Source organism: Sander vitreus, chromosome 9 (genome assembly GCF_031162955.1).
Source record: "Sander vitreus isolate 19-12246 chromosome 9, sanVit1, whole genome shotgun sequence".
In the NCBI taxonomy this organism is placed as follows: domain Eukaryota; kingdom Metazoa; phylum Chordata; class Actinopteri; order Perciformes; family Percidae; genus Sander; species Sander vitreus.
This window is the reverse complement of record NC_135863.1, coordinates 10,697,909-10,712,317: the sequence shown is the minus strand read 5'-3', so window position 1 is coordinate 10,712,317 and position 14,409 is coordinate 10,697,909. Positions and strand designations below refer to the sequence as shown.

Sequence of the window (14,409 nt, the reverse complement as noted above, 5' to 3'; positions counted from 1 at the left end):
TTGGGATGGACTTGAGTTTATTGAATTATTGCAGACCTTGAAATAAACAGTGAGGAGGTCAGGATGGTCAGATGAAAAGGCACATTATCGTTAAAAAAGAAAGAAAAAAAGTTGCAGCATCATCTTCAAACTTTACTCCTTGATGATGGTGGGAGTGATCATCTTATTGAAGGAATAGTATTTGCATTCGGTGGGTGGTGCAATGTCCATGGTGGTGGTGCTAATCTTCTCCCTCTTGAAGCCGGCTTGGAGCAGATGAGGCAACTGAGTCTCCTGAAAATCATTAACAGACAGAGCTGGTCAGTGTGAGGCGGCTCGGTGGCTTTATCAGGCCCTTCAGCCTGATCCTGTTTATTGTTAACCTTGAAATTATCGCAACATGTAATGCAGGTTACACTCAGCGTTAATCATGTGATAATTTATCACATGATTAAAATTCTATTATTTTGCATTTCAGAAGAGTTTTTAAGTACATATTAACAATGAAAAGCAATTATTACCAGTGTATCTTGATTAGGAATCAAATGAATGCAAAGAAAGTTGCTTTATGAACTTGACTTTAAGATTTGTATTTGTTTATTATTTATTTACTGTAAACAAAAGAAAAATGTGTGAATCTGTCAGTATTCAGTCCCTCCAGAAAAACGCGATTATGCGATCGCATAATTCAATGCATAATCAGCCGAAGTCCGCACTTTTGCCGCATTAATTGCCGATTTCCGCGCGAAATATGCAGGGCTTGCATGATTTCATAATCCCCGCATTGTCGTTGCAAAAAAGTCACATATATCTTAGCAGAAAGTTGAAAAATGTTGCGTTTACTTCACACAAGAGCAGCCATTTTCCCCTTTTGCCATGGGAACGTTATGAAGTGGCGTAATTACGCGATGTGAACATCATTGAAAAGCTGCAAACCCCGCGATGAAGCCATGATGAAATCGCAATTTTTGCAAGTTCCCGCAATTTTTGCAAGTTCCCGCAATTTCATCGCATAAAATTGCATAAATATCCCACATATTCCATCGCATTTTTTAAGAAAACGTGCCGCATAATGGAGTGGAATTTTGCCCCTAACAATCACAAAAAAATGCCGCATTTTTCTGGAAGGACTGATTATTGCACAATTCAGAACATACCAACCGTAGTACGTCTTTAAGAACCGAGACTTCTACGATGCTGACAGGTCTGCAGTTAGTTGCCACCCATTTTGCAAGAGCGGTAGTCATTTTTTGAGATTTGGTTTCATCCAGAGGTCGGCAAGTAGCACTCTCCAAAATAGTGCTTTGCCTGAGCCCGCTAGCATCAACCTGAGTCACGTTAACTGCACTATGCTTAGCTCGTACGTGGTAGCTCAAGCTTGACGTGCTGTCAGCTGTCTACTGAGCCGTCCGGGAGTTTTGGAAAATAAAAAGCGCCATTCAGAATTGCGTTGCTGCTGTCTTTCTCCATCATGCCTGCAGCAGTAGGATGTGTTACGAGGAAGTATGGCAGCTTGATGATAAGTAAAGGTGCGGCAAAGGGTCAGAATAGTAGCCTAGCTAGATTCTAGTGATTTTAGAACAGCTAAGGGGCGTTGTTAGGCACGACGCGAAGCCGAGTGAAGTGTAAAATAAATTAATAAATGGCGGCATACGATTAAAGAAAATTAACACGTTATGCTCAGCCCTTAATCGCATCGCGATTAACGCGTTAATGCTGACAGCCCTAAAACAAACATTAAATATTAATGTAAAATAAACAATACAGAAAAAAAATTATGCTCACTTCAAAACCACTATACTCTTTTGACAAAAATAGTAATTTTACCTTGCAGAACAGGCTGGTCTTACGATGCCTAAATAGGTTAGTTTGTGATTTTGGTGTTTTAAAAGGTACCAAGGTAACACAATAGAACAAATAAACTAACCGATTGAGGCAGCTCCTTTGTTCTGCAAGCTAAAATGACTGCTTTTGTCAAAGGAGTCTGGTGACTGTGAAACAAGCATAGATGAAAATAATGGCTTCACTTCCCTGACAAAAAGGGCTGTCTGGGGTAAGGTAAAGCAATTTAAAAATATTCTAAATATAGTGTACACTTTAGGTTGGTAATATGCTAGTTGCTGCTGCCTCCGTCCACAGCAGTACATTACTTAGCTCTCCTCCAAACTGGGGGCATGCTGATCGCTGTCTACTGTAGGTTAAAGACTGACTATGGATAAGTACTTCATATAACCCTACTTGAGGTAATGCAGGTGACCAACCTCAAACATCTTCTCAATGTTGTCGTATTTGGTCTTGAGTAGCTCGCCCCAGGAGGTCAGGTTGCAGTAGGTGAGGACCCCGCCAGACTTCAACATCCTGTGAGCGTGACCCTGCAGAGACACACAGACCAAATCAAACAGTCCTTTCGAACCTGGGCCACTGCCAAGGACTCAGCCTATGTGGGTTGCACACTCTACAGTGTGTACTATTACTCAGTATCTTACATACACTTTTCATGCAAACAATTCCAAGAATCCAGCAATTGTCCTCATAAGTTACATAAAGCAATTGGCTTTATGTAACTTACTGGGGTGTTTTATGTGGATTTTAACTACACATACCTTAATGAAGTCAAACTGGTGAGTGTGCCATGTCTCTTCTGACAAAGGGTATGTGTCATACAGGATACCTGAGAGAGGAACACAGTTAGCAGAGTGCATACAAGGTAATTATTCAGTTTTCTGCGGGTTTTGTTTTTAATCGCTTCTTAATATCTTTTTATCCATCAAGTAAGTAAAATGGGACATGGTCTCAGAGTGTGTTCATCAAACAGGAGTTGTCAGACCTCAGTGGCTGAAGTTTGGAGGACCCTTGAGTGGATTATGCATCCTAACACTTACTTTCAACAATCAATAACTTAAACTGACCAAAGTTCAAACCAAAGTACAGTAATGTTTTTCCCTAACGTGGTTACTGATACCCCACTCATTTCTTACCATCAAAGTGGTTATCTGGAAGTGTGGGTACAACGTTTTCCCAAAGGCCCTTCAGAGGGACGACCTGCAGCAACAGAAACATCACTCCTCTTTAAGGACAGTAACGGTTAACTAGATGTGTAAGCATGCAGTGCAACAAACACATCTGTGATTGGGTCAACTGACCTTATGTGGCTGAGACTTGGCCCAGTTCTCCAGTCTGGCAAAGACACCGTCATTGCACTCAATGATCCAGTGCTCCTCGATGGGGTAAGACTCAACCTTAGTGGCGGCGATGGCCATGCCAAAACCGATCTCCAGAACCCGACCGCCTACCAGACAGAACACAACAAAGCAATGTGTCATAACTAACAAAACACCAAAATCATTTGGGTTCCATGTGTACCACATTGTTGGGGCTCAATCATTTTTGAGCCATTGCTCTCATGGACTAGCAGGACCATATTCTCTGATTTTTGTAGTTTAAGGTTTCTCCCTCTGTTGGGTGTGGAGGGAAAGCCAGTAAGTTGTAACCATAGACTGTATAGGTTGTAATGTGGTGGACAGAAGGCCTAACGGTTTCATTTCCTTTCAGAATATGTATCTATTAATAGAGGTGGGGTAAAGGCTATTTGTTGTACCTTGACCCCTTCATGATGATTTTCTGAACCTTTAAATCGGCAGCTCAATGTAATATTCACATTTTCACAAGTCAACAGAGACACTTGAAAAATATGCGAAATTTTCAATTTGATTTTTTCTTACATCCTCTACATGAAATACAATTTTCACAATTCGTGCATGTAATGGCAGGCAAACATTTTGATTGATTAAAAAAAAAAAAAAAAGTGCAAACTGTCCACTGCTTTAAATGCATGTCTTTTTATAAGTGGGGTTTGCATGTTGGTTTTGTAGAATCATTAAATTAATCAATCAAAACTTGCAATTAAGTATTATCCAAATATGTTTTGACTGGTCAGAATTAGATGGCTTAGGCTTAGATGGAATATAGGCCTACTTGCAGAAATAATGCAGATTAGATTATTATTATGGTGCATTATGGTGAGAAATGCATATTCAGTGTCCAAAATTCCCAATTAAACTACATACTATGCTAAAAGGCCTTCCCACATGTCTGCGGTGTGTGGAACAGTCTATTTTCACATAAAGCTCAGGGCAGATGAGCCTTTTCCCCCCTCTGCAGACTTTGTGGCCATTCCCATGAGTAGAGAAAACAGCTGCTGTAGTACTCACAGAGCACTGAGCACCATGCAAGCACACTCACAAAAATTAAGGGCAAGGCAAGGCAGCTTTATTTGTATAGCACATTTCAGCAACAGGGCAATTCAAAGTGCTTTACATAAAAACAGATAAAAAAATTTAAAACAGATAAAATACAAGAAAAAAAATAAATAAAAATTTGGCTAAAGGCTAAAATCTGTGTAAAAAATGACCCTGGTGCTTAGTACATTATCACACCATTTTAAATATCGAAAAATAAATCAAAACACAACTGTAAACACTTTTATAAATGAAAAAGTTAGATTTTTTGTTTTCCAAAAGGTAGCCTACATGTATGACAATAATCAAGTTTGTGTGATTCAAATGTGTTTTTATTTCCTCTGACCCTTTTTAAAAACACAATTACCTTGTTTTTTACACCCCCTCCACTCAAGCAACAGTGTGCAGGTAGTGTGCTGATTTAATACATAGCTTACTGAGAATGTGCACTTGTTTTCTGTGATTCAAGGTTATATTCACCTGACAGCTACATTTTAAATGATATAGTAACATATGAATGGCCTAATACCTGTTTACAAAACTAATATCTATAATTTATGACATTAATTTGTTGTTATACTTGTAACTCACCCTCTCAAAACGGCTATTTTTGGGGCAGGAGTCCATTATCTACTAGCCTTTGCTTTCCTGATCTGAGGTTCGATTTTTACCTTTTGAGGCTGCAACGGTCGACAGTGAGTGCATGTACGGGGTCTCCCAGCGTTCCATCACAGGTTTGCCCATGATCTCCAGGTGTGTATCCGTCTCATTGTACCCGGCGCTAGCGTCGTGCCAGGAGGCCTTGCAGTTCTCTCCCTTGCTGAATATGGGCTGAGCAGCGGTGCTCATTTTATTTTGGTATGGAGGAACGCAGTGGTGGTTGTTTAGTTCTGGTGAACGGTTTGGCAGTGTCTACACACACAGAAGAGGGGGTGAAAGGCAGCAGGCGGCAGTTTATATCGGGCTCAGAACTGCTGACACCGTTGGAGTTTCACTACGGGTCAAAGGCTCACATTCCCAGAGGAGGGAAGAAGGCGTCCAAGATCCTGTGTAGAGAGGATGAGTCACTCCGCGGTAAATAACTGGTTCACTTTAGCTCTGCATACTTTAAGTTGGTCAGTGTTCAGGAAATTGCCATTCCTTTGGATTTGGATGTTCTGAACTTTCTTCCCTATACACTGAACCTGTCAAACTAATAAGCAGCATAAACAAGTTACCATTGTTCCCAAGTGTGCCCAGTTAAGCCTGACATGAAGCTGCTCTTTTCTTTTCTGCTGTTTTTATGCTAGGCTACTTGTTTATAACAACTGCATTGTTTATAACCTGCACCTAGTAATAGCACTCAATGCACAGCAGTTTTAGGCCTTGAACAGACAGAGCACTTGGCAGCTACGGGTGGCATGTTGTAATTGTTTTAAATGAGATTGAAACTTTTTCTGCTTTTGCGTGGCTGGGCGCCTCTGGTTTTTCCACTCTATAACCTCGCATTTTTGCAGGAGCACCCCTAAAGCCTTGAGTTGAAAAACTTCAAGTCAGCGAAAAGTTACTGTGAATTGTGTGAGCTTGCCACGTTATTATGGATCCCATGCAACTTCTAAGCAAGTCCCACCCTATGATAGCCTAACAAGCCAGACCCACATCAAGATGTTGGGTTTGGGAACACACCATTGGCAGGGCTCAATCCGAGGGGCGGGATAAACGGTTGTCTTTCAAATTCCCTCTGCACGCAATAGGATAGCGCTACAACCAACCAGAGCAACAGAGAAGGTGACATAGTCAGTGCTCCCACCAGCGGAGATAGTTGATATAGATTAAACTTTTCCCGTATCCGGTCGGCCAAAACTCCGTTCTTTGTTATTTTCTCAAAGAAAAGCTTAACTCCAAGTCTTCCAGAGTCGCGACCAAAGCCGATTCCAAAGACCGCTGTTCGCCAGCAGCAGCAGCCATCTTCTTTGTTTTCAAGTAGCAGGGAATTCACACGGAACCGTCGCAACTCTGCCAACTCTATACACGATGTGAATGGCCTGACTAGAGTATAGTTTTTCCAGCTCGCAAGCCAACGGAGAGTTGCTAGACTGACCCTGGCTGTAAATTACATTTGCTGCCGCTAGGGTGCGTCTAGGTTTCTAGGCTAGCCCTACGAAGCAGCCAGATTGGTTGGGGTTAGGCATTGACCTTGAGTAGTTAAGGTTAGGATAGCTGGTCAGGGGATAGGACCTGAACAAATCAGGTTCCGTTACCCTGCGTAAGCATTGGACACCTGGCCAATAGTAGCGTGTGAATGCTATTGAACTAACGTTAGTTATACAAAGTGGCCTTCTGGTGAATAATAAATAACGTTATGCCATGCGTATGCCTGGTTAATGTTCCGCGACGTGGAGTTTCATATGATGGAATGTGTGATTGCGTTCTACTATTAAACATGCTAAAAGTAATTTTATTTTTCGTTTTATTATGGTGTACAATTTAGTTTGCTCTAAACTTGTCAGCTTTAAATCGTAATTACTAACGTTACTTTACTTTCAAAAGCATTACTTATATCCCAGCAACAGAACAGTCGAGAAAAACATAACGTTACATTCCCTTTATTTTAATTTTAGTTGGCTCTATATTTCTTCGTTATTGTTGTATCTCACGTTATGGCTCCGTAGCAGGCGTTTTTGTAAAAATAGGCTTACGATTGTGTCATAACCACGCAACTTACTGTCGCATAGTAGACAAATTACCGTACAGTCAGGAGAAACTCGCAGGCAGTTTCGACTTACATTAGCTGTTTAAGTTTAATTACTAATGTTAACTAGCATTTTAGTTAGCAATAATTAGCCTGTGCCTACGTTATCTCCTCACATATACCTATGCTCTCCGTCTCTGCAAGATTCGGAATGATTGAGATTTCTCTTGGCACAGCTACCAGAAGACTTACAACTTTCAGACAGGTTGCTCATGTCACAGCTACGTCATAAAGCTCAGTTTGAGGCTGCGCAGTAACGCTCAGCCATCACCGGAAAAGTGCTTCTAATAGACTTCACTGGTCTCAGTGGACGTCTACGGCGTGGCTTTGTCCATTTCTTTAACAGTTATGAGTGCCGCCAGGGGTTCGGTTTATGTCGCTGTAGTGAGCGGCATGTGCCGCCAGGGGATCGACTTATGCCTATGTATCAGCCACTTTTCGATCTCGCAGTTACTGGAAAGCTAATTATCAAATGGCAAACTATTCCTTTAATAGAGAAAGCATGTTTGTTTATGAACTTGAGTGATTGTTTACAAATCAAATGCTACAGTTTTTTCAACCGAGTGAATTGAATGTACTGTCTTGTCAAATTATGTTTCTTGTGTAGAGTAAACTGAACTTGCAGCAGAGTGAGAGCTCTTTGTTTTTTCTGCTCTCGGAGCATTGACAGCTGAAGTCAACAAGGTCCTGGATCTAAATTCACACATTTGCTCCTATTGCATCATCCAGGGGCAGAGCTAGACTCTCAGTACAGTGGGGGACAAGCTCATGTGGCATAAGAGCCTTTATTAGACTTATTAAAAGCTGCTGTATTTATGAGAAACAGTACATATTTGTATTACTGCCCTAAATGTTAAGTAGTTCAAACTGTCTTGTAAATACACCTGTTCCATGTCCACAGCTGTTTTGACTGCCACTCCTACTCCTGTGCAAAAATATTGAATCCTCTACAACTAATGCATATATACATTCCTGCAGGGATATTTAAGTCCTAATGGCTTTATATAAATAAAATTAACAACTAAGTGTGTTACAGGATATACAGTGGGGCAAAAAAGTATTTAGTCAGCCACCAATTGTGAAAGTTCTCCCACTTAAAAAGATGAGAGAGACCTGTAATTGTTATCATAGGTACACTTCAACTATGAGAGACAAAATGAGAAAGAAAAATCCAGAAAATCACATTGTAGGATTTTTAATGAATTTATTTGCAAATTCCTCTGGAAAATAAGTATTTGGTCACCTAAAAACAAGCAAGATTTCTGGCTCTCACAGACCTGTAACTTCTTCTTTAAGAGGCTCCTCTGTCCTCCACTCGTTACCTGTATTAATGGCACCTGTTTGAACTTGTTATCAGTATAAAAGACACCTGTCCACTACCTCAAACAGTCACACTCCAAACTCCACTATGGCCAAGACCAAAGAGCTGTCAAAGGACACCAGAAACAAAATTGTAGACCTGCACCAGGCTGGGAAGACTGAATCTGCAATAGGTAACCAGCTTGGTGTGAAGAAATCAACTGTGGGAGAAATTATAAGAAAATGGAAGACATACAAGACCACTAATAATCTCCCTCGATCCGGGGCTCCACGCAAGATCTCACCCCGTGGGGTCAAAATGATCACAAGAACGGTGAGCAAAAATCCCAGAACCACACGGGGGGACCTAGTGAATGACCTGCAGAGAGCTGGGACCAAAGTAACAAAGGCTGCCATCAGTAACACACTACGCCGCCAGGGACTCAAATCCTGCAGTGCCAGACGTGTCCCCCTGCTTAAGCCAGTACATGTCCAGGCCCGTTTGCTAGAGAGCATTTGGATGATCCAGAAGAGGATTGGGAGAATGTCATATGGTCAGATGAAACCAAAATAGAACTTTTTGGCAAAAACTCAACTTGTCGTGTTTGGAGTAGAAAGAATGCTGAGTTGCATCCAAAGAACCATACCTACTGTGAAGCATGGGGGTGGAAACATCATGCTTTGGGGCTGTTTTTTTGCAAAGGGACCAGGACGACTGATCCGTGTAAAGGAAAGAATGAATGGGGCCATGTATCGTGAGATTTTGAGTGAAAACCTCTTTCCATCAGCAAGGGCATTGAAGATGAAACGTGGCTGGGTCTTTCAGCATGACAATGATCCCAAACACACCGCCCGGGCAACGAAGGAGTGGCTTCGTATGAAGCATTTCAAGGTCCTGGAGTGGCCTAGCCAGTCTCCAGATCTCAATCCCATAGAAAATCTTTGGAGGGAGTTGAAAGCCCATGTTGCCCAGCGACAGCCCCAAAACATCACCGCTCTAGAGGAGATCTGCATGGAGGAATGGGCCAAAATACCAGCAACAGTGTGTGAAAACCTTGTGAAGACTTACAGAAAACGTTTGACCTCTGTCATTGCCAACAAAGGGTATATAACAAAGTATTGAGATGAACTTTTGTTATTGACCAAATACTTATTTTCCACCATAATTTGCAAATAAATTCATTAAAAATCCTACAATGTGATTTTCTGGATTTTTTTTTCTCATTTTGTCTCTCATAGTTGAAGTTTACCTATGATGAAAATTACAGGCCTCTCTCATCTTTTTAAGTGGGAGAACTTGCACAATTGGTGGCTGACTAAATACTTTTTTGCCCCACTGTACAATGTTATTGAGCTAGTTAACGCTGAGACATTATATATCCTCCATATAGGAATATTAAAGAAATATTAGCATTTAAAGTGAAACAATGAATTGATTAGTCGATCATAGAAAATGAATTGGCCGCTATTTTGATAGTTGATTGATCCTTTATTTACTTGCTCACTGGTTTAAGCTTCTAAATTGTGAAAATATTCTGCTTGTCTCACTTTTCTATGATAAACATAATAACTATGGGTTTTGAACTGTTGGTCAAACAAAACATTTTAAGACATCACCGTGGGTTCTGGGAAACTGTGATGACCAATCTTTTGCTATTTGCTGACATTTTATCAGAATCAGGTTTATTTACCACAAGGAATTTGCCTTGGTATCTTGATGCACAACAGTAAACATAGTAAGAGAAAAGAAAAAACAAGTACTACAAAAGTCAAGAATCATGAATGGGAAAATGTACAATAAAATAATACATCAAAGATAGAATTTGTAAAGATAATATGTACAAAAAAATCTAATAAAAAGAGCTGTACATTATTTAATACAGATGATGTGCAAAATATTGACAAAGGAATGTGCAAATCTTCATGTAAGGTATAAAGAATATGTACAATGTGCAGAGATAATCCAAAAAATGTCCGTTAATGTAGCGCATTGAATCAGATGTGTAGAGGGAATGAGAGTCAAACAAATCATAGATTATTCTAGGAAATAATTTATAGATTAATTTATAATAAATCATTTTTAGTGCAGCCCTTATATGATTGGGTTTTAGGTTCTCATAAATTCCCTGATTCCCCTGAAACAGTGAGCTAGGTGACCGTGACGAGATATTCACTGATTTTGCCGAAAAGTGTATTGGATTAACATCACTTACGATACTTTTAAACACGATAGTGGGACTGAAAACTCTGCACCCCAAACTTCTAATAAACAGCAATTTCACTATTTTTCAATGTCACTTAGCCTTTTCCTGTGTAGTATGACTCACTGCACAATGAGACGGAACAACAGTCAAAAATGGCTCGTATGCTCATCTTCACAGCCCCTCTGCCCCGCTTACCCATCATCCACTTCAGTCCCATTAGGTGAAGCTGAGTGGGACCGGACCCTCAGTGAGGGTCCTCATCAAATCCCAGGTTTTTATCCACCTACCGCTCTTACAGGAGGCTCTTCATCTGCACTGCCTTTGAATACATATTTCCACAGAAGCTCACATTCATGCAGCAACCACAGCCCCCTGATATGGGAAACAATAAACCATTACTCTTTTTTTTACCACAGTTCTCAAATGTTGTCATGTCACAGACCCCAAAAGCCCCATCAGAACTCTTTTGATGATGTTTAGCTCCAGGTAATGTCCCACTTTGGAAAAGTTGGTTTTGAATTGTAGAACCACTTGGGCAGACAAGAGTGAAACCTAACTGGGATCGTTTCCAGTGATCTCAGTTACAGTACAAGGATATCAGTGAAATCAATGCATAGGACTTACAAAACATTACACAGTTGCTAACTCGTCACACCACTGTAAAGACCCTCAGCAGGGACTTTCGACCGGCTAAAGATATAACCATACTAAATAAATAAATAAAAAATGATAAAAACACAAAACTAATTTCATATTAAAACTGTAAACAAAGCATTCAATTTTATTCGATTTTATTAATTTAATCCTTGAAGAACTCATTGAAAACCCTTGAAACACCTTCAAAGACCTCTCAGTAACTCTTAAACCTTACATGATGTTACTCTCTTCTGGTATCCCAATATTACTTTTTATATTATACTTTTGAGTGTCCTAAAACGTTATCATAGATCTTCAGTTGCAGTTTATCTCACTGCCTCTTTGTTAGACTCTCACATTTATCTCAGTCTTACACAGTTGCTTTATCACATGCTCTGTTTCATCACAGATGCTCTTTCGCTGTTTCCCCCTTCCCATATACTGTAACATGCTGCTGTCCCCATCATTTCTCCACCAGGATCGAACTAAAGGGAATGTTCAGCTATCAAGAGTCAGAGGGCAGAAAAAGTCTTCCACGGGTCAACCAGATTAAGTCCCTCATTTCTTATCAGTCACCTCAGAGTTTCCTTGTGTTTTTCAATTGATGTGCCAACAGATTTCACAGACAGAAGTTGAGTCAAGAACCAAAAATGTGAATCACATCTTCCAGAACAAAATTAAAGGGAAAAATAGAAGTTAAAGAAAACTGTGGTGAAGAAATATTGTGTAAATCTTTGATAAAGAAAAATATCTTTGCAGTGTGTCATTTTAGATTATTTCTTCAGTTTTATGTACTGTAATACTGTATTTTTAACTACTAAATGAAGTCTAATAGTCAAATGTCAGTAAATATGGTAACTTTTTTTTCATTTTATTTATGTAATATGTTTAACTGTCTATCAGGTTTATGAAAGGTTTTGGGTTCAAAAACACATTACACATTTATTTCATATATTTTACAAAAATATGCTTTTCCAAATAGAACAAACCATGGACAAGGCTTTGATGATTGTAGGCAATCCACCAAATTTAAAGCTGGGGTAGGCAGTATCCTGCCAGAATTTGAAAATACACCCCTCCTCCTGCAGCCCCAAACATTTTGTCACAGTAGAAATGTGTATGTTTTTAAAGATTTTTGCCCCAGAGAAAACTATTAAGAATGTTTTCTGTGGATTATCTATAAGAGTAAGGAATATAGAGATGTTGCTGTTGAAGTTTTTCACCACAAACAAAATGCTATTTGTCTCCACTGTATTCGTGCGTGTTTGTGTTTGAGTGTTACCCTGTCATACTAAAGTAAGCAGACCTGTGCCAAACTGCTGTTGGTTTATAACACATGGTGACCCATTTACAATGTATGCAAATTTATATATTTTACTGGTTCTCATGTTGTTGGTGTGTGGATCTGGTACCATCGGCTCAGATTTGGAGGGAAATCTACTGGATTACTGTGCAGCTCACAACAGGAAGAGGGTGCTGTTTTTGTTTTTTCAAAGCCAATGGAGTGCTTGAGAAATAATTTATGACTATAACTTTTGTGGTGGTGGACATTTGCTCAATTAGTAACCCTTAAGTAGAATTTCGACATACTTGTACTTTACTTGGGCCAAAGTATTTCCATTTTATGCTACTTCTACTCCAATAACATTTTAGAGGGAAATATTGTGCTTTTTATTCCATTTATTTGACAGAATAGTTACTAGTTACTTTTTACATGAGAAAAACACATGCTTATATGATATTATTCAGTACTGTGCTACTAATTTATCAGATAGTATACAAAAGATCGGCTTCTATACAGACATTAAAATGCTCTTACATGTATTTGCTAGTGATACATATAATATACATTCATTAATGAATGAATGTTTATACTACTCTATAATAATATAACACTTTGAAAGGAGCCATTCTGCATAATGTGTACTTTTACTGATTTAAACTGTAGCACGGTTCCACATGAGATTGTAATTAAAAAAATATGACCTCCTGATTAGAAAACATTGCATCTGTGTCACATGTGACACTTTCACTGGCTCACTACCCAACCCACTACCAGACGACATAAAGAGTTGCAGCTCTATCAGTATCTTTAAAGACAAATTGAAAAGTGCACTAAAAGCTACTCAACTCACTAACCACCGACTCTGCATTGTATTGGTTTTGCTTTGTATGCAAATCTCCTTGTGTTAATTTGTCTAACATACACTTGCTGCTGACATGGTGTGTAATGCACTGCTGTGTGTAATTGTGCATTATGTGTCGTGTCTGTTTGCCTAGTTTTAGTGTTTAGTTATGTCCTCCTGCTCTATTTTGACTCTCTATTAACAACATAAGACCTATTTCAGACAAGCCGATCTCTGAGAAACATGATCAAGCTGTTTTCCCCACATACATTGTAGTTAGGAAAAACCCCTGTGTTGATGGACTCCAGTCCCAGTGGGGAGAGTCTGTTATACATCTTAACATGCTGATGTGCGATGGCAATAAAGAGACACAGAGAAACAACAACACAGAATGAGAGAGTGAATCTCATTCTGACATTTAGTACCCATTGAGAGTAATGTATAATAAGCTATAAGCTTGAGGAATACTCCAAAATTGATACCTGTGTACTTCTATTTTTATTTTTAATTAGTTATACAATTATTGCATGAATTAAGCTATTTGACTTTGCATATAAGAGGTAGAAAGACAGCATGTGTGCGACTGTGATGGTCTAGTTTTCTAAATTAAGAGTTCACAATATATTTTTATGTTAAAATATTTTCTCAAAGACCTTGCAAGTGAAGGAAGCAGATTATTTGCCATACTTTCTGATATATGAGTCTGAGAAATGTCCCACTTCTTAGCACCAATATAGGCTGGTATGAATGTTTTTTTTCTATCTGGAAACATTTCTTCTCTAAATCTGACAACTTGAATGCAGCTATTGTTGAACCTTCAGGAAATGTCAAGGCGTTAGTTTGATAAAACATCTTTAATAGGATGTTAGACCATTCAAAAACTAGAGGGCCCTTCTCCAAAACACAGTCTGTTTGAGTTTTCCTGTAAAACAGTTTTACTCAGAAAATTAAAGCCTTATTTTTTATGTGCACATTTTTATACATAACAAGCTTGAATGTGACAATATGGTTCAGCCCTGCAGTGTTTTAAGCACATTTTTGTAAGAGTAGGCTATTTCGTCGATTGGTGATCCAACTTTAATGATCCTCGTGGAAAAACTGGCTCATTGCAGAAGCAAAGAATAACTGCACATCAAAAGAAAAACATTATTAAACATAGTAAGTATAGTAAGTAAATAGGATTATTCACAACCACA

General features: G+C 39.2%; 1 protein-coding gene across 1 annotated transcript; it reads right to left on the bottom strand.

The window, feature by feature from the left end:
* gamt (guanidinoacetate N-methyltransferase) lies at window positions 1-5,226 on the bottom strand. Its single transcript, XM_078258130.1, has 6 exons — window positions 4,889-5,226; window positions 3,123-3,268; window positions 2,958-3,021; window positions 2,583-2,650; window positions 2,241-2,351; window positions 1-273 (listed from the first exon to the last, which is right to left on the bottom strand). Exons 1-6 carry the CDS (start codon window positions 5,064-5,066, stop codon window positions 133-135), a joined length of 708 nt encoding a protein of 235 aa, XP_078114256.1. The 5' UTR covers window positions 5,067-5,226; the 3' UTR covers window positions 1-132.
* Between the last annotated feature and the right edge of the window lie 9,183 nt (window positions 5,227-14,409).